The sequence below is a fragment of the Triticum aestivum genome, chromosome 1B (genome assembly GCF_018294505.1).
Source record: "Triticum aestivum cultivar Chinese Spring chromosome 1B, IWGSC CS RefSeq v2.1, whole genome shotgun sequence".
NCBI classification, from domain to species: domain Eukaryota; kingdom Viridiplantae; phylum Streptophyta; class Magnoliopsida; order Poales; family Poaceae; genus Triticum; species Triticum aestivum.
In genome coordinates, this window is record NC_057795.1 from 443,852,858 (window position 1) to 443,872,086 (window position 19,229).

At 44.5% G+C, this 19,229-nt stretch overlaps 3 protein-coding genes across 5 annotated transcripts; 1 reads left to right on the plus strand and 2 right to left on the minus strand.

The window, feature by feature from the left end:
* Positions 1 to 399: 399 nt before the first annotated feature.
* LOC123130116 (lipase) lies at positions 400 to 3,983 on the minus strand. The gene is made up of 10 exons (XM_044550068.1): positions 3,687 to 3,983; positions 3,135 to 3,208; positions 2,963 to 3,028; positions 2,788 to 2,835; positions 2,636 to 2,703; positions 2,341 to 2,413; positions 2,103 to 2,264; positions 1,133 to 1,327; positions 899 to 987; positions 400 to 807 (listed from the first exon to the last, which is right to left on the minus strand). Exons 1-10 carry the CDS (start codon positions 3,751 to 3,753, stop codon positions 615 to 617), a joined length of 1,035 nt encoding a protein of 344 aa, XP_044406003.1. The 5' UTR covers positions 3,754 to 3,983; the 3' UTR covers positions 400 to 614.
* Positions 3,984 to 4,310: 327 nt separating this feature from the next.
* LOC123130128 (uncharacterized) lies at positions 4,311 to 7,039 on the plus strand. 3 transcript variants are annotated; one of them, XM_044550085.1, is made up of 5 exons: positions 4,311 to 4,467; positions 4,558 to 4,707; positions 5,469 to 5,720; positions 5,969 to 6,103; positions 6,570 to 7,039. In XM_044550085.1, exons 1-4 carry the CDS (start codon positions 4,378 to 4,380, stop codon positions 6,065 to 6,067), a joined length of 591 nt encoding a protein of 196 aa, XP_044406020.1. In that variant the 5' UTR covers positions 4,311 to 4,377; the 3' UTR covers positions 6,068 to 6,103; positions 6,570 to 7,039. The 3 variants fall into 3 exon arrangements, with proteins under 3 accessions (XP_044406020.1, XP_044406026.1, XP_044406013.1); XM_044550091.1 differs by having other exon boundaries at positions 5,969 to 6,077; positions 6,570 to 6,825; XM_044550078.1 differs by lacking the exon at positions 5,969 to 6,103.
* Positions 7,040 to 9,186: 2,147 nt separating this feature from the next.
* Positions 9,187 to 9,720, minus strand: LOC123092419 (uncharacterized). The gene has a single exon (XM_044514193.1). It carries the CDS (start codon positions 9,585 to 9,587, stop codon positions 9,438 to 9,440), a length of 150 nt encoding a protein of 49 aa, XP_044370128.1. The 5' UTR covers positions 9,588 to 9,720; the 3' UTR covers positions 9,187 to 9,437.
* Between the last annotated feature and the right edge of the window lie 9,509 nt (positions 9,721 to 19,229).

Sequence of the window (19,229 nt, forward strand, 5' to 3'; positions counted from 1 at the left end):
AAAAGAAAAGGTGGATGTAATCTTCATTAGGTTCATCATCACACATAAACACATCTGTTATTTTCAACATAGAAATTCTTTCTGATTAGTAGACCCCATGTGTTCAGTCTGTCTTAAAGGAGAAGCCAAAAAAAAAGAATTTCTATTTAGGGAGACAGCTTGATTTCCATATCTAATGAAATGTATGTACTATAGTCATGCAGATTTTTAAATTTTTATCACATCCTTGTAAAGTTTAATACTCTAACTTGAATATCAAAACCAGGCAATTGTAAAACAAAGCATTTGATGGGAGGTATGTCAAAAACCATTGTGTATAGACATCCTCAACATTTCTGAAAACATTGATACCACAAACTGACCTGTGCACTTCACCATACATAATGAAAGCAACCGCCATGCTTAAATAAATTAAATTATATACAAGAATATGAACAAGTTAATCAGCATAGATATGTTTGTACATTTCAGAAATACACCCTCAGCTAGGATAATTTAATCCAGCCAGGATCACACGCGTATATATACATGAGATAGTGCTTTGATTGCCAACAAGAATATTGTACTTTGGCAAAAAAAAACATCAAAATAAATCCATGTAATCTTGAGCTTGTTTACTGTGTACTGAGTAGCTGACCAACTGATAAACCAGGCTGCTTCGAGAAGACAATAGCACCGTCTACAGTGTCAACTTTGTGCCTGAGCATATTGTCATCCGTGACGATCCTGCATGATCCGCGCGACTCGGAATGCATGCTGATGCCAAGATAGTGGATATGGTCTTGCACGCTATTTCCACTCACGGACCTGAATAGAAAAGCAATGTTAGGGTGAAAGAACATCAGCTGGCAAAGAGTTCACTAAGGACAGAATGTTAAAACGCGAGAGCGGGAAGGACCTGCTGCAAGTGGGGTCTTCACCAGAATCGTCACAGATTTGCTCGATCGGGTATACTAGGCTATCGAGTCCAATATTATGAACCCAAACCTGAAAATATATGTGAAATACGCCAGAAAATGGACAGGATACGGTTAAATGACGGATAATTTTCACCACATCTCCTAGAAAAGCATAAACATCACTAGAGTTTTAGTTATTAGCAAAGGTGGAAGTGAAACAGAACGATGCATACCTCTCGTGGGAAATGATGGTAGGTTTTCTGTGGGAAGTACTGGTAGTACGGGGGTAGATGAGGCACAATATCATGTGCGTTGGTAACTCGAATTGCGTTTGGCAAGTATTTCTTAAAGTGGGTAGCAAACACAGCATTACCAATCCGAGGTTGCCCAAATGTCAGCAGGGTCACGTCCTTTAACCCATAGTTGACCTACAAGAACACAGAAATATGTGTTATCATGGTGGCTAAAATCAGAAGCATGTCTTACTTTTCAGGATAGACAAAAACAGACGCTAGTACTACTTATGCTTGATGCCCTGTTCAAATATACCATAGTTAAAAAAGGCGCGCCTAAGCAAGCGCTTAAGCGCGCCTAAGCAAGCGCTTAAGCGCGCCTATGCTCTAGGCGTTGGCAAAACGCATTGCGTATAACTACGCTTAATCTATGCATAACTGCGCATAAGCATGCGCTTTGGTCAGTAAAGCGCAAGGCGGTGGTAAAACGCACAATTAACGCCTAACGCTTTTTTGAACTATGAAATATACAGAAGGTGTACTGTCCACACATGAACAAAGATAGTTACACCTGCCTCGTCTAAGATTTTTGTATTTAGAAGAACAAGCACAGAAATCAAATTATACTATCACTGAGGTTCTTGATCGGCTGACACTTGCTGTGATTCCCGACAAAATATTAGTAATAACTAGTCTGTCAAATGTAAAGAGAGTTCAGTCTGAGAATTGTGCACTAATTATGTAGTATTGATTTTAGTGATGTTAGAAGTTCTCTCAATGCATTTTATACACATGAATGAATCGATTAAAACTAAGAACAGAGGAGGAATGGAATCCCCAACAATGCACCCTATTCCATTCAAAAAGGACAGCTTGTAGTAGAATTTAGCAGGAGGATGAATTCATGAAAAGTAGAGAAACTTCTAAATAAATGAAAGCATATCTTCTTCAGACAAATATTAGCACTCACAATAAGATCAAGGGCACAAAACGAAGCCATGGCCCCTCCCATGGAATGTCCTGTCACCATGATGGGAATATTGCCATATGCTTCCCTGGTCTTCTGGATGCCGTTGATGACTCCATCACGCAATGTAGTATTATGATATGCAGAATAAAACCCACTGTGCACCTATAAACAGATAGATCACCAACATTAATACTGTGCATGAACCAGCATTTTCATCATAAATATTAGCCATGCTGACCTTTGCTTCAGTCATGCCTGGATAGTCAAAATCAAGTTGTTTCCAAAATAAGTCCTCAATCCAATTCTGGATGCTGAGAGAATGGAGGAGAAACATTATTTACATAAAAATAACAGGATGTGAACTATGTCAAATTTATCTGATTGAGCAAGACTTGAGGTACCAATTTAAGATACCTCACATCTTAGAAATAATTCATTTTTTCTGATGTTATATGCTTACTGAATAATACATTCCAAAGCAGCCTTTATAATAAGTAATAACCACTAATAAGGAAAAGATATAGAAGAAGAACCTGTTCTCCTGAGTCCCTCTGAATGCAACTACAACAGCATTCATGTCACTTGCAAAACCGACATATGCCTGGCTCATCAAAACTATCAACATCAATGTGAAAGAAGAGTATATTCAAGGCAAAAAAGAAAGATCATGGATAGAGGGAATAACCTCCAAGCAATTTTTCACATCAATAATCAGCTCGATCACCTCGAACCCCTGCGTCATAAAACAAACCTAATCAGTCAACCACACCAAACTACATATGAATAATGATAAATCTTGAACAAACCATCTTCTTGCCCTTTCCTTAAAAAAATCATGCATAAGAGACGAGGAAGAATACCTCCGTTAAGTCACCACATTTTTCACAGGTCCAGGTGAATAACTGTGACAGATCATTAGTATAAACCTGTAAAAAAAACATCACCAATGTTCAAACCCATTACTACTGGATAAATATTACACTAGAAACCTGAATTGGACGATGAACAAGACAAGATGACAGGCAAGCTTACTGCTGAAGTATACTCTGCAAGCGTCTTGGCGAGAGTGGAATCAAATGCTGGCGCTTGTCTTTTGTTCTTGAGTTCTGAATGAAGAAAACAGGACCAACATGAGAATACAAGAATGCGTTGAGTAATCGATCATGACGCGGTATAGAACCGAGTAGCTAGGCTAAGAATCATTGCAGAGGATGACAAGGTATATATGGACAGGCATATAATGTTTTTTGGAGTTTGAGCACATAACATGAGTCAATCAAAGTACTCCCTCCGTAAAGAAATATAAGAGTGTTTACATAACTACTTTAGTGATCTAAACACTCTTATATTTGTTTACAGAGGGATATAAAACAACATGTGGTGAACTTGTGATCAAACAACGGCTGGTTGATAATGGCGACCTAGTTCCTAATCGATTCCTGAACATAGCCACAACATTGCCCTGACCCGAGGCAAGCTTAACCGGCAACCAGGGCAGGTTCGCAGCACATGTAGAAACCAAGTAACTAGCGGATAGCGGATGACGGTATTTTCCCAGGGCGAGAGAAAAGCGAGCAGCCGTACCTCTCCCGGAGCAAAGCAGCAGCAAGCACATTAGAACCGAGGCCTGCAGCCACCGCCGCCGCTCCATCCCCTCGAACCGCGGCGCGAGAATCCACCAAACACACCGAGCCGGGGCGGAGCAAGACCCCCCTCCAGGCCAGATTCTGTCTGCGCGCGAGCGGGCCCGCTCCTCGCCGGCGGGAGAAACCTCGGCCCGATCGAGCGAGGGGCAATCAATCAATGATTAGGGAGGGTCGGGGGGGGGGGGGGGGCGCGTCGCGCCGGGCCTGCGATAGAGAAATATTCGGAGTAGGAGAAGTGCAGGGCAAGCGAAACTTTCGAAAGAAAATACGTATATATGCCATAAAGTTGATGGGGGCGGTAAATAAAATAGAGCGAAATAACCCGCGGACACCCAACACGGCACGTTTTATTTTGAATTTTTTTATTAGGGGCGTTTTAATTTGATTAAGTGCTGGTCCACCTCGGTCGCCGTCGGGAATTCATTGAGGAGGGGGAGAGGTGCGACCCGAGACAGATCGGCCACAGAGAATCCCGGGGGTACGCGTACGACCCAGGCTCTTCCTCCACGTGGCCCTGACGTGGACCGATCGCGCGGCCGCAAATGATCCGAGTCCTGCCGCTTCCCCGACACAAAGCAGTTACGTAAGCTTGACACTGCAGAATCGGAGCAGAGGGGAGGGGAATCGGAATGGGGCTCTCGCCGTCGCCGTCCTCACCGGAGGGGAGGTGGGACGACCTCCCCGACGATATAGCCATCGCCGTCGCCTCCCGCCTCCAGGTGCGCCTCTCTCCCATCGTTCTCTCTGTATGCGTAGCTCGCTCAAGTATGTATGTGGCTCGCTCGTTGACTGCCTCCAGCCGTGCTCAGGAGGCCGACGTGTGCGCCCTCGGCGGATGCTCCCGGTCCTGGCGCCGCGCCTGCGACGCCAACTTCGTGTGGGAGGGCCTCTTGCGCCGCCGCTGGCCGGCCACCGCGGCCGCCATGGCGGCCGGAGGGGCAGGGGCTTCCCGTGCGCAGGTGAGTACAGACTGCAGAGAGCAGAATACAGCTCTCGTGTCCATTTCCCCCAACTTATTTTTCTCTTGGGTTCACAGTTCATGCGGCCTGCATACTCGATTGAACGACTATAATACTAGTTCAGATAAGTAACAAATCTGATGTAGCTTTGGGCACTTGGTAGTTGGTACTGTTTTCACTTAATTTTTGCTTCTTCAAGTTCAGTTTAATACTTATTCAGGGCTTTCACACCCTGCAGTGCTGTTTGCTATGCTACTAAGTCGGTGTGTCATGTTAGATTCTGTGCAGAAACTGGTGTGAGGCTAATTTCACTGTCGTACGTCAACTAGGAATAATTTTGTCGCAACATCATACTAGGACAATTCATGAGTTTCTTATTACTAAAATATGTCTTTGCTCTTTTAGAGGAAAGACGCACTTGAATTTGGGTTCTAGTTCAGTCTACGGTCCAATTTTTGTGTAGAGCCCTTCATGAGGTCTCTTAGCCAGTTCGTAAAAAAAAAAGAGGGGTCTCTTAGCCAGAATATTATGCAGAACTGTTTAAAATGTCTCGGATCAGTTTACAATGTAGTGTTCTTCATAGGTGTAGGACCAGAATGGTACCTATGTTATTTGTGAGGTCTTCACTTGTCTGTTGTATAAAATGAACTTGAAGAACTATTTAATCCATTCCAGATTGTATTTCTCGTCACACTCACCTGCTCCTTGCTGCCCAAAGCATCACAGATTAACCTTGCTTTTTGGTGTAACTTGTACTGTAGGGATGGAAAGCTCTCTACATCAACAACCATGGAAGAACTGCTGTGGCTATCTCTAGAGTGGTTGAATTTGTGGAGAGCAGCACACATAACGGGTCGCTTGAAGCTGAATGTTATCTGAAAGCTATGTCTGATTTGGCACTGATGGAGGATATAGGCTTCGTCAATGTCCAGTTTTTCTTGCTTTCAAGAAATCGCAGTGCGATAATAAATCTTATTGGATTGCATTACTCCATTGCATATTTGCATATACTGGTGAGTTATGATTCCTGATGTTCTAGTTGAGCTCTTCTTATGATACATGCTCTCTGTGACCCAATAAGTTTACACCACTTTTTTTTTTTTTGCTATAGAAAGTTGTTGGAACCATTTTTCACTGTTGTTCTTGAAATACCATTACCTATTACCTGGTATAAAGAGCTATGTCATTCAAATGTAAACAAACTTTGTTAGTCCCCTCGAATCTTTGATCTCATCTTTCCTCCAAAATTCACCATTGTTAGGTTCAGCGTGTCACACTCTGCTGCACTGAGGTCAAGCTTCATTCTGTCTTTTTCCTCAAACAAGGCCAAGTTTTGTTCTCGAAGCTTATGTTAGCTTGAAGCACTTCAGGTGTTTAATAGCAGACTATGCACACCGTAAGGACAAATGGGTAGTCCCTTTGCACAGGCATGCCATGTTTGGTCATGTATTCCCTCCGTTCCTAAATATTTATCTTTTTAGAGATTTTAAATGGATTACCACATACGGATGTATATAGACATATTTTAGAGTGTAGATTCACTCATTTTGCTCCATATGTAGTCACTTGTTGAAATCTCTAGAAAGACAAATATTTAGGAATGGAGGGAGTATAAACGTACTATGACATACCTCAAAATATAAATTAGAAGAGAACACTTTACTACTTCAGATAATATATTATTGGTAACATCAGAAAGCTTTGGATAATATTATTTTCTTTCAAATAGAAAGCTTCGGACAATATAATTGTCAAGCCTTAGTTTTATTTTGCTTCACAACATATGTTCTTGCTTGAGTAATCTGACCAAGTTTGGATATATGCTCCTAAAATGCGGATTTGACATGCAATTATTCTTGCAGCCCAATGAGGTGGATAAAGCACTTCGAGCTTGCCAGGTAGCAGAAAGAAAGGTGTGTGTGAGCTTGCTCAAGCTTGGTCGATGGTTCTATGGTTTTAGGTTGCCCGATGACTATGAGTCGTACAAAAACTCACTGAGCTGGCTCACCAGCGATGACGGGGCAAAAGTTTTAGTCATTCTCAACCGTGGTGCTGTCCATGAGGTATTTCGTCTCCAGGTCAGTTTGGTGGGTACAAATAACTGAACTTTAGTATGCAAACATCTGTACTTGGCTTTGCTGGACCTTTTGTAAATATATGCCAATCCTTTTGTATCTTGATGCCCTCGTGGCACTGCTTTGATGTAAATGGAAGTATGGAACAATAGAGATGGGGAAATACCAAACACTGTTGCTGTATAGTCCAATATAAATAATAAACTCGCCATGACGTGTGACTTTGGTGTATACACACGTTGGTGACAAATTGACAATGCCAGTTATGTTTAACATCTGATGTTCTCTCATTTCCGTATGGTCTGTGTATTAATTAATTTCCTTTATGAGAGAATACATCATCCTACTTCAGCGTTGTATTACATGTTGTTTGAGAAACGAACTGTTTTATTCATTAATAAAACAAATTACGTCAGATTGAATTTTTTTTAAAACAAGATGGAAATAGTTGTCAATTTTGAATTTCAAGTAGGCAATGAGTAGAAAAACGTTGTAAGAAGAAGAAAAGAAGTGATGATGAAACAAACAACAGAAAATGGAGCAAGGAGTTAAAAGCTTTTACTGAGTATTTCCTCCATCTGGTTTTATGAATTTTGGGTCAAATTATACAATTAGATAGATTTGTATATGAAAGAGATTTTGCACGTTATAATTTTTGTGACATATAGTTTTTTAGTTAAATTTATGGTCAAAATTTAACCTATAAAAAAAAAGAGGGCCTAATAAACCTGGACGGTAGAAGTAGTAGACTTGTTACATGGAAATCTGTATAATGCCGCCTTGAGGAGTAGGCCAAAAAAAATTTATTTAAAGAAAAAGATCAAAATTCAAACTTTTCAGTTTCCAGAAATTCTGAGAAAATATACATGTATACCACCATATCAAACTATTTTTTTCTTTTTCTTTTACTCTGTTTATTATTGAAGACGAAGGAACTGGAGTTCATCGTTAAGGTTACGGCACTTCGATGCTTAATTAATAGATAAAGCATGTCGTGGCATTGAGGCCAAATTGTTACCAGTACATTCTAAAAGTGGAAAAGATGACACTGCGGAAAACTATACGAAAAAGGAAGAAAATTTTGAAACCATGACGCACACTATAAAACGTTTCTGGCTCCGCCACTGAACCCGGCCGGACGCCGCAAACGCAGCCCAGCTGACCACAGGCGGTGGCAGTGTGTCACTATGACCGGGAACGGTGAAGCCAAGCCGGATGACGAACCGGCCGCCAGCAGCTTGTCCCCCCGCGTCCGGTCCGAAAGCAAAGCTCCACCGGCCGCCCAAAACTCATCAACTGCGTGGGGCCATCGGACTACACAAGGAGCCATTTGCAGTTGCAGGCGATGACAATCTTGATACTCTCACCTCGATCTTGAACTGAAGTCCCCCCTTATCTCGCGTCCCACTGAGCGGTGTGAGCTGGTATCAGCTTAGAGCGTTCTCCCTAGTCCTATCTTGCATCTTCTTTCGTTCTCGGAGTTTTGTAGCGGTCTTAGGTTTCGTCTGACTCTGACACATCATTTCAAAAAGTTTGAAGGATTAGTTTAGTTTATCTCATGGCATTGGCAAATGACAACCCTGGGGTTCACTTTCGTCCCCACTTCCCGTAGAAAGTGGCGTCAAGCCATGCCTATCTGAGCGGAATAATTCTCAGCAAGGAGTTTCAGTGCAGGAATTCAGAAGATAGAACTGAAGTGTGAAATGGGCGTTCATGAAGAGATCGTTGCACCCAGTGAGATCTTGATGACTGAGCAGATCTTCATGGATCCCCGTTAAACTAGCAAGCAAGATTCCTGAATCTGTAGAGTGCAGACATTCCTGGAAAATTATACGAAAGGAGAAAAAATCAGAAAAAGGGGTGACATTCTGCAGGTATAGAGGCCCTTCTGGAGACTGGGGAGTTTACAGAGGTGTACTGGAGTCTGAGATTCTTCCGGGGGAAAGATCCTAGACAAACAAAGAGAGATAACCATGAGCCGCAAAGCAATACCGGCCTGGTGCTCCTGCTGCCGCTTAAGATGCACTGACAATTATCTACAGTAACTGATAAATAGAAAATCAAGCGGTTGAATGATGGTCTTCTTCAGACTGCCTAGTAGAATTTTCAGATCAGCTAAGAAGTGTAGAATCTTTGGTCTAATCTTGAACTATTTTGTAGCCCTGTTTCTGGTTAGTGCTTTCCTACTGGAACTTGCACTAAGACGTGCATCCTCTTGGAGTCACTACAGAACCACTTGATCACCAAAAAAATATCACTGAACTTTTCTGTTATTTAATTGCATCATGGATGTGCCAACAGATAGCCAATCTTCTGTGCTTTTGTGTTACGATCATATAAAAAGATCTGAAAGAGAAAACAAAACACAAACAGAGGAGAGAAAGAGAGAAGGGAGCAGGACAAGTGAAAACAACATAACAAGTCTGATGATATCTATTCCCCCCAGATGTATGTATCAGTTCATGCTACAGATGGAGATGGACAGCCGAATATGCCGATAAATATGGCTTACAGTTTCGACGAGTCCTACAATTCAGTAGTGTAGAAATTATTTCTGAACCGAAGAAAACCAGGAACCATTGCCTGGCCTGCTCCCTCCCATGAACAACCGAACCTTCCTCCCAGCAACCAGAGATCCTTGGAGACTCCTCAGCCTCAACAGCACGGGTAGATGGTGACGCAGCGCCGCTTCGGCGGCGTGCAGAGGAGCATGAACACCAAGGCGATGACGGCCGCGACGAGGAGCCCCAGGAAGCTGAAGCCCGCCTCCTCCTCCGACTCGCTGCTGCAGCACACCTTCCCCATGCTAGCCTGAGCAGAAAGGTTGCTTCCCGGTGCTGCCTACTCTGGAGATCAGTGGTGGTCAGACGAAGAGAGGCTCGCTTCCTAGCAGTGGTACGCTTCTTTGCTTCTTATACCACCACGGCCATGATCGCTGTGGTGTGGCCAGTTTGTTGAGGCATCGCTATCAGGTCTTCAATGATGCCACCCTCCTGTGCTCCCCTTCCGTCTCTGAGGACAGCTCAGCCTATGCTCGCACCCACCCAGGCCACTGACGCCGGTCATATATGGCATTGTTAGGCTGATCAACTGCCCAGATGTTGAGATACATAGTATCTGGCAAACAGATCTGGCCTTTCTTTTATGCCTGCCTTTCAGCATGGAATGTTAGATAGATGGCTGTTCAACTTTGCGCCGTCGCGGTCTCTCGCTGGTGATCTTCTGGACGCGGTCACTTGACGGCGATTCGGATGAAAATTACGGGGACAACAATACTTGATCGATGGTGATGTGTATACATGTATGAAAAGTACAGGATCAGAGGGCTGGTATTCTGATATCCTCCTGGTGAAATTCAAACAGTTGATGGCTACTTGTCCCCATATGTCCGATAGCATTGTGATGGCGAATTGGCGATGGAGAGAACGTAGCGTGCATGCTCTCGGTGTGAATGTGAAACACGTCCCCGTCTCTATCTATTTGAGGAGGTGGTAGGGATTAGGTGGTGCATGTTGCGTGTCGGTGACTAGGGTTTTCTGGGAATTTGGGGAAGAACTGAAGAAGGACCAAGCAAGTGGCATGTGCCATGTTGCCTTACAGCTTCGTCTAACACTACAAGACAAGCGAGCGTGAAGTTTCTTCCTAGACAGGATTGCTTCCTGGCTCAGCTAAGCGAAGTCCAACTTCAGCTAGACACGGTTTTGTTATCAGGAGAATAGGAGATTGACACTGTTTTCGGTGGTTTCTATCTCCGTAACGGCTATGATGCTTTAATTTGGGTATTAACCACATTTAACTTAGGTCCTGTTTTTCATTTTAAGTTTTTGATGATTTACAAATAAAATACTCCCTCCATTCCTAAATATAATTCTTTGTAGAAATTCCACTGTGGACTATATACGGAGCAAAATGAGTGAATCTACACTCTAAAATGCATTTATATACATCCGTATGTGGTCCATAGTGAAATGTCTACAAAGACTTATATTTAGGAACGGAGGGAGTAAAATTTATGCATGTAGGTATCGGACAAGAACTTGCACAATATAAAAATGCAAAGGTCCCCATCGAATATCAATAGTCCAGCCAACATCCTAGCCCATCTATTCTGGAGTACATGTTTTTCTTTAGAAAAGGAGGATGACCCCCGGTCTCTGCATCTGGGCGATGCATACGGCCACTTTATTAATTATCCTTACAAAGCCATATAACAGTAATACTAAAACTACCGTCTAAGCAACAACTGTCGCTACACCTATAGTCTGGGCCTAATACCAAACAGACATCGCAGCCAAACCTAAACATCTAAGACCTGAGGTTTCTGAAGTACATGTGAAATACTACAACTGTTGTCATGTACCAAAGTTGCACTAAACTTGAGACATTTATTTTGGGATGGACGGAGTAACAATTGGTGAAAAGAGCACCACAACCATGTTGTCTTGTAAATTGTAACCAATGGGTGAAAGAAGCACAAACATGAAGAACATACACTAGTGAGGTACTCGTGACTCATTTAAAGACATTACTGAATATATAACACTTACGGTGGACGAGCTGCACCCCACGATGGGAAAGCTTCAGCACCGGATCGAGCCCTGGCAGGATAGGTGGCTTTCAAAAGCGGCCCATACAGTGCTCATTAACTCGTTCCTCTCCAGCCTGCTATTATTCATCATGAGCTTCTACAGCCTTCCCGAGACCCTCCATCACAAGATTGCCACCGTTCAGGGGCGGTTCTTCTGGGCAGGCGAGGGGATAAGCAGAAGTACCACATGGTCAGGTGGTCTGAGATCTGCAAACCTCGCGACCAGGGCGGACTGGGTATCATGTCCTCCAAACGCATGAACATTGCCCTTCTGACTAAGTGGCTATGGCGGATTGCTAATGGTGATGGTGGCTTGTGGCTCCGCATCATTCAGTAGAAATACCTTCGCGGCCAGCCTCTCACCTTCTGCCAGCGATCTGGGGGCTCCCAGTTCTGGCGGTCCATCATTCAGCTCCTCCATGTCCTTCGGATCGGGACCTCGATCGAGATTGGCTTCGGCACCGCCACACTGTTCTGGTTCTATAGTGGGCTGGCGACACGCCCCTTGCGGCCCGCCTTTCCGGACATTTTCTCCATCGCGGTTGCACCACAGATCTCCGTGGCGACCGCCCTTATTGACTTAGGGAAACTAGTGTTCCGGAGACCTTTTGGCCCGGCTGAGAACACAGACTGGCAGGAGCTGCTCGACTGTATTACACTCAACGAGCCTGATCTCACGAGGGACGATGATCGCGCCAGATGGCGTCTAGAGCCTTCTGGGTAATTCTCCACCAAATCCCTATACCTGGCCATTGCCCCATCGCTTGGCCATGAGGCGCTCTCCTCCATTTGGGAGATCCGCCTCCCCCTGAAAATCAGGATCTTTTTGTGGCAATGGATTCGCGGCCGCCTCCCATCTGGCGTTGAGGTTCTGAAACGCAATGGCCCTGGGGATGGGCGCTGCCCGCTCTGTGGGCCTGAAGAAGATTCGAACCATATCTTCTTCACCTGCGTGTCCGCGCGGTGCCTTTGGAGCTGTTTCCGCAAGATTGTGGGTGGAAGCTGGGACCATAACAACTTCCCCGCTCTCTTTGCCGAACTCCAGGCGATCCCACCCGCATTGCGCCACATTAGGTGGCTAACCATTGGGGTCCTTGCCTGGACGCTGTGGACTGTTAGGAATAAACTTGTGATTCAGCATATCCCTCTTCGTCGTGCTACTGACGCTTTCTTCAAATGGTCTGGTTACTTGCAGCTTTGGCGGCCGCTTAGCCTTCCCAGGGAGAGAGACGCCATCACCTCCATCATCACCCAGCTCCACGCGATGGCTCTCCAGTTGGCGCCGCCGCTCCCCCCCCCCCCCCCCACCTTCGGAACCAGATTAGATCGTCATGTTGTCGCCTCCGCCACCGCCATCTTGGGTCGTTTCGTCGTGCTTTTGTGTTGGGCTTGTTGTGATGTGCCCACAGCAGAACTTGGGGTTGTTTGTGTCTGCGTGTGCGTGTGAGTGTTGGACTTGACTTGCGGTGGCATTGTGTGTTGGTGTGTGGTGTGTTCTGTTGTTACCTTGGTACTTTGTGCTTGGTGGTTGCTTTATTTATAAAGCGGGGCGAAAGCCTTTTTCAGTAATATATAACACTACACATCGCATAGCTCGGTGCCCACGGGATGATTGTGCAAAATTATAGCCGGCAAGAGTCTCAGTTCTCTCGTAACTAAGATTATGACTTAATTAAAGTTCAAGGGACTACCCACCATTCCAGAACAACAAGACACATGAGAAACCATTTTGGGGAGCATCATGCACCATCATGACATTCATATGATATGTTTCTAATTTCGACTCCAGGGGTACAAGCAACATTCGCCTCCTTGCTTTGACACATACACGTAAGAACGTGGAGCTAGGATGGTTTCAAACATCAGAAGATGCCTTCAGGGAGATCTCAGATGTCGTCACTAAGATTATGACTTAAGTAGCATGATGGCAAACAATAAGTAGCATGGATAAAGATCCCTTACAGGCAAAGCTACGTTAGGGCAAGGGGGCCCTTGCCCCCCTCCCCCTCTATGAATCCAAATCTCACTACCATCTATTAATATTTCTATTATTTAAGCACATGATTGAGATATAAAATATCCCATTTACAAATTTGATCATGTCGTGTGTTCGCCATCTTTAATAAATGGATGCACTAAGAATAATAAACCTCAAGCCCAACTAGCTTGCGGAAGTCCAAAGATAAATGTTTAAGCTAGTATGTGTGTTGTGGCACTTGCACCTATGATACCATGATTAGGGTGTGCGTGTGGGGGGGGGGGGCTGCTCTGATGAACTAACTGAAGAGGTGTTACATGTTGCTCGTTCTCAACTACGGCATGCTTCGTGTGCTCATGATACACATGGAACTTTGAAACCCATATGAAAAATACCAAGATTGATCCCTCCCATGATGACAAGCACTATGTAGCATGGATAAACAGCCCTCACAGGCACATCTACATTCCTCCCATGATGGCAAACAATAAGTAGCATGGATAAAGAGCCCGCACATGCGGAGCTATGTTAGGGCCAAGGAGGCCCTCCCCCCCCCCCCCCCCCCAAATCAAAGTTTCACAATAATGTATTTATATTTTATTACTTACGTACGCGATGGCACTATAAAATAGCATGTTTACCAACAACACTACACATAATGTGTTGTTGCCTGTTGATCAATCCGCAATCATCTTTGTAGAAGTTTGATCATGTTGCTTGTCAGCCATCTTACAAGTTTTGAGTACATGGAAATGGAAAATTATTAGAACAAACTAAAGAGAGTTACCAAGGTAGTTTGCACAAGTAACCATGCAACATCACATCAAATAGTGCAATTTAAACACATTTTTACTATGCATGTTCCTTCTTTTTTGTAATTCACCAACCCATCCACATAATAAAACTTAAACAAAAAAGGGGAGTTGAAAGGTGGTTACTATTAATTGACTGTATCACATTTACATAACCATGACTTCTGGCGTATACTTCCTCCAGCACCACCTTGATATTCATGCAGTCCTCCTCAGTTTTCTTCGATCTTGTTGTTTCTGCAGAATGCTCCAACTAGTATGGTATTGACACATGTTAATAATCACAGTAGCAAGATGGCTTTGTTTTAGGTTATCCAGATGGTCTGGCAAATAGTGACCCTCCTGCTACTACCAGAGTCCTCAAATTCTTTGGGAAAGTTAGAGCTCAATCTACAACTAGGTCCTCAACATTATCAGGGGGCATAGCCAAGTCGAAAGCACATACCCTTATCTGCCAAATCAACATAGACTGCATTTGAAGAATAGGTGCTCAATGTGAGGCTACAAAAGTGGCACTGGTCATTAACATCAGCCCTCTCTTTAGTATATTATCTTTGATCAAAAAGTTGTTTTTTAGCATCAACCACAAGAAAATATTTACCTGATTTGGCATCTTCAATCTCCAAATGAACCTATGTCCCACCAAAGCAGAAGCGTTCAGGTGTAGTAAGCACTACAACCTCTCCAGAACCTATATCTTTGCTTGCTTGATTGCACTACAACATGGTAGTTATTAAAAGGCATTTTAAAATGTGTGGGAATACATAAACGTCTCAAAATACTTTTCAAGGTATAGTTATTAAAATTTATCTTTTGTTTTTCTCCTCTCGCACACAAGTGGGAGTGTGGACCTACCTCCGATCTTGGAATGCCTTCGGGCTAACTTTTTCTATGGTGAGAAATTGTGGTATACACCCTAGTGTCCCGGTGAGAGAGGTATCATGTCATGCTACAAAACCTATGGATTATTCCATAATAATCACAAGTGCGGGTTTGCTGCCCGCAGAGTGCCCTTCCCTTGTCAAAGATGATGGTTAACATAAATGACTATACATGCCTATATTGTTAGGAGACTAGGTGATAGGAAGCTAATAGTTGTGGCATGATAAATTCAAGTACACACAGTTGCTCGAGTATATGCATGTAGCACCTTGCAAGAGCTACACTTAAATATGATGGTTGCTATGTGTGTACGCGGAGTGGTTGTGTGTCTGCTCATATACTAGACCTACTAGACCTACTATCTGATATGGTGTTGCATTGTATGAGTGTTTAGCAGTCTAAATCGGTCCTTGCAAAGGCAAATATGGATCCATCCGTTGAGAAAAGAGTGATGGATGTTACCCGTCGTAAAGGCGGCTAGGGCCAATCAGAGCACCGGATGACTATCGAGTAATCTAGAACAAAACAAGTTTAATCCAAGAATATTTTATCAAAATTGTGTGGACGGCCTTAAGAAATTCAAGCTGCATTTTACAACAACCAACAATGATCGAGCCCCAACTCTTCGAATATATGAGGTAGGTGGTTTGCGCCCCCTGAAAAGATTTGAAAAGGATATTTGACCCTAAATTTTAAGATAAATTAATCATAAATTTCAGAAAAGGGCTAGGTACAAAAGCCTATAACTCCTTATAATTTGAGAAGTTAAATTTCAAGTGATTGTTTGAGGAGTTAACTTTTTTATAAAAAAGCGCCCAAAGAGTAACTTATAAATGAATATTATGAAGAAAAAAATAGACAGTACAATGGAAAGACAACAAGACACAAAAGATCAACAAAAAAAATAAAATACATTGAAAACCATACTCTTCCTTTGATTGTATGCCGCCTATCGAAGATTAAAAAATGCACTAAATCAACAGTTAGAGAAAGGGACACCTGCCAACGTCCTTGCCATACCATGGTTTAAATACCGCAATAGCCACTCGTCGCTAGAAACGAGATCTAGGACTCGATTTAATAATATCAGTTGGAACATAAACCCATAACTTGCAATCATTCGCCACCAGTCCAGAGGGTTGGAGAAACTGGGCCATGCTACAGAACAGCTCGAAACAACATGTTGAAGTCGCCGCACAAAGATCCAACCAACTGATTTCATGATTAAGATGCCAACTATCAAGATCCGAGGAGAGTCAACAAATCCGACCCTCCCTCCCAGTCCCTTCGGGCTTCAGTTGGACGTTGTTGAGGTAGGGAGAAGTCATTTATACGTTATACCAACGCGGTATCGCTGCTACCGTCTCGTCGACGCCAAGTGAAACAAAAATCTAAGGAAAATAAGAACGAAAGGGACGGGTTCCCACTCCTCTGCTCCCTCCCCCCCCCCCATAAAAACTTTCGGACAGGAGAGGGGAGGGGGAGGAGACTTTTTAAATTTTATGGTGGGTAGTGTTGGGGAACGTTGCAGAAAATTAAAAAATTTCCTACGGTTTCACCAAGATCCATCTATGAGTTCATCTAAGCAATGAGTCAAGGGAGTGAGTTTGCATCTACATACCACTTGTAGATCGCGTGCGGAAGCGTCGAGGGAGCGGTGATGATGGAGTCGTACTCGACGTGATTCAGATCACCGATGACCAAGTGCTGAACGGACAACACCTCCGCATTCAACACACGTACGGTACGGGCGACGTCTCCTCCGTCTTGATCCAGCAAGGAGGAAGGAGAGGTTGAGGAAGACAGCTCCACCGGCAGCACGACGGCGTGGTGTTGGTGGAGAAGCAGCACTCCGACAGGGCTTCGCCAAGCTCGTGACGGAGAAGGAGAGGTGTTGGGGAGGGGAGGGGCTGCGCCTTGGCTTGTGTGTGCAGCCCTCCCCTCACCCCTCTATTTATAGGGGAAGGGGCAAGGGGGGCCGGCCCCTCTAGATGGGACCTAGAGGGGGGCGGCGGCCAGGGAGGGGGGCTTGCCCCCCAAGCAAGGGGGACGCCCCCTCTAGGGTTCCCCCCCAACCCTAGGCGCATGGGCCCAAGGGGGGGGGGCGCCCAGCCCTCCAGGGGCTGGCTCCTGCCCCATGTGGCCCATGTGGACCCCCCGGGAGGGGTGGCCCCTCCCGGTGGACCCCCGGAACCCTTCCGGTGGCCCCGGTACAATACCGATATGCCCCTGAAACTTTTTGGTGTCCGTTTGACAACTTCCCATATATAAATCTTTACCTCCGGACCATTCCGGAACTCCTCGTGACGTCCGAGATCTCATCCGGGACTCCGAACAACATTCGGTAATCACATACAAGTCTTCCTAATAAACCTAGCGTCGTCGAACCTTAAGTGTGTAGACCCTACGGGTTCGGGAGACACGCAGACATGACCGAGACGGCTCTCCGATCAATAACCAACAGCGGGATCTGGATACCCATGTTGGCTCCCACATGCTCCTTGATGATGTCATCGGATGAACCACGATGTCGAGGATTCAATCAACCCCGTATGCAATTCCCTTTGTCAATCGGTACGTTACATGCCCGAGACTCGATCGTCGGTATCCCAATACCTCGTTTAGTCTCGTTACCGGCAAGTCACTTTACTCGTACTGTAATGCATGATCCCGTGACCAAACACTTGGTCACTTTGAGCTCATTGTGATGATGCATTACCGAGTGGGCCCAGAGATACCTCTCCGTCATACGGAGTGACAAATCCCAGTCTCGATCCGTGTCAACCCAACAGACACTTTCGGAGATACCTGTAGTGCATCTTTATAGTCACCCAGTTACGTTGTGACGTTTGGTACACCCAAAGCACTCTTACGGTATCCGGGAGTTACACGATCTCATGGTCTAAGGAAGAGATACTTGACATTGAAAAAGCTCTAGCAAAACGAACTACACGATCTTGTGCTATGCTTAGGATTGGGTCTTGTCCATCACATCATTCTCCCAATGATGTGATCCCGTTGTCAATGACATCCAATGTCCATAGTCAGGAAACCATGACTATTTGTTGACCAACGAGCTAGTCAACTAGAGGCTTACTAGGGACGTATTGTGGTCTATGTATTCACACGTGTATTACAATTTCCGGATAATACAATTATAGCATGAATAAAAGACAATTATCATGAACAAGGAAATATAATAATAATGCTTTTATTATTGCCTCTAGGGCATATTTCCAACAGTCTCCCACTTGCACTAGAGTCAATAATCTAGTTACATTGTGATGAATCGAACACCCATAGAGTTCTGGTGTTGATCATGTTTTGCTCGCGAGAGAGGTTTAGTCAACGGATCTGTGACATTCAGATCTGTATGTACTTTGCAAATATCTATGTCTCCATCTTGAACATTTTCACGGATGGAGTTGAAACGACGCTTGATGTGCCTGGTCTTCTTGTGAAACCTGGGCTCCTTAGCAAGGGCAATAGCTCCAGTGTTGTCACAGAAGAGTTTGATTGGCCCCGACGCATTGGGTATGACTCCTAGGTCGGTGATGAACTCCTTCACCCAAATAGCTTCATGCGCTGCCTCCGAGGCTGTCATGTACTCCGCTTCACATGTAGATCCCGCCACGACGCTCTGCTTGCAGCTGCACCAGCTTACTGCTCCACCATTCAACATATACACGTATCCGGTTTGTGACTTAGAGTCATCCAGATCTGTGTCGAAGCTAGCGTCGACGTAACCCTTTACGGCGAGCTCTTCGTCACCTCCATAAACGAGAAACATGTCCTTCGTCCTTTTCAGGTACTTCAGGATATTCTTGACCGTTGTCCAGTGTTCCTTGCCGGGATTACTTTGGTATCTTCCTACCAAACTTACGGCAAGGTTTACATCAGGTCTGATACACAACATGGCATACATAATAGATCCTATGGCTGAAGCATAGGGGATGACACTCATCTCTTCTTTATCCTTTGCCGTGGTCGGGCATTGAGCCGAGCTCAATCTCACACCTTGCAATACAGGCAAGAACCCCTTCTTAGACTGATCCATTTTGAACTTCTTCAAAATCTTATCAAGGTATGTGCTTTGTGAAAGACCTATGAGGCGTCTCGATCTATCTCTGTAGATCTTGATGCCTAATATATAAGCAGCTTCTCCAAGGTCCTTCATTGAAAAACAC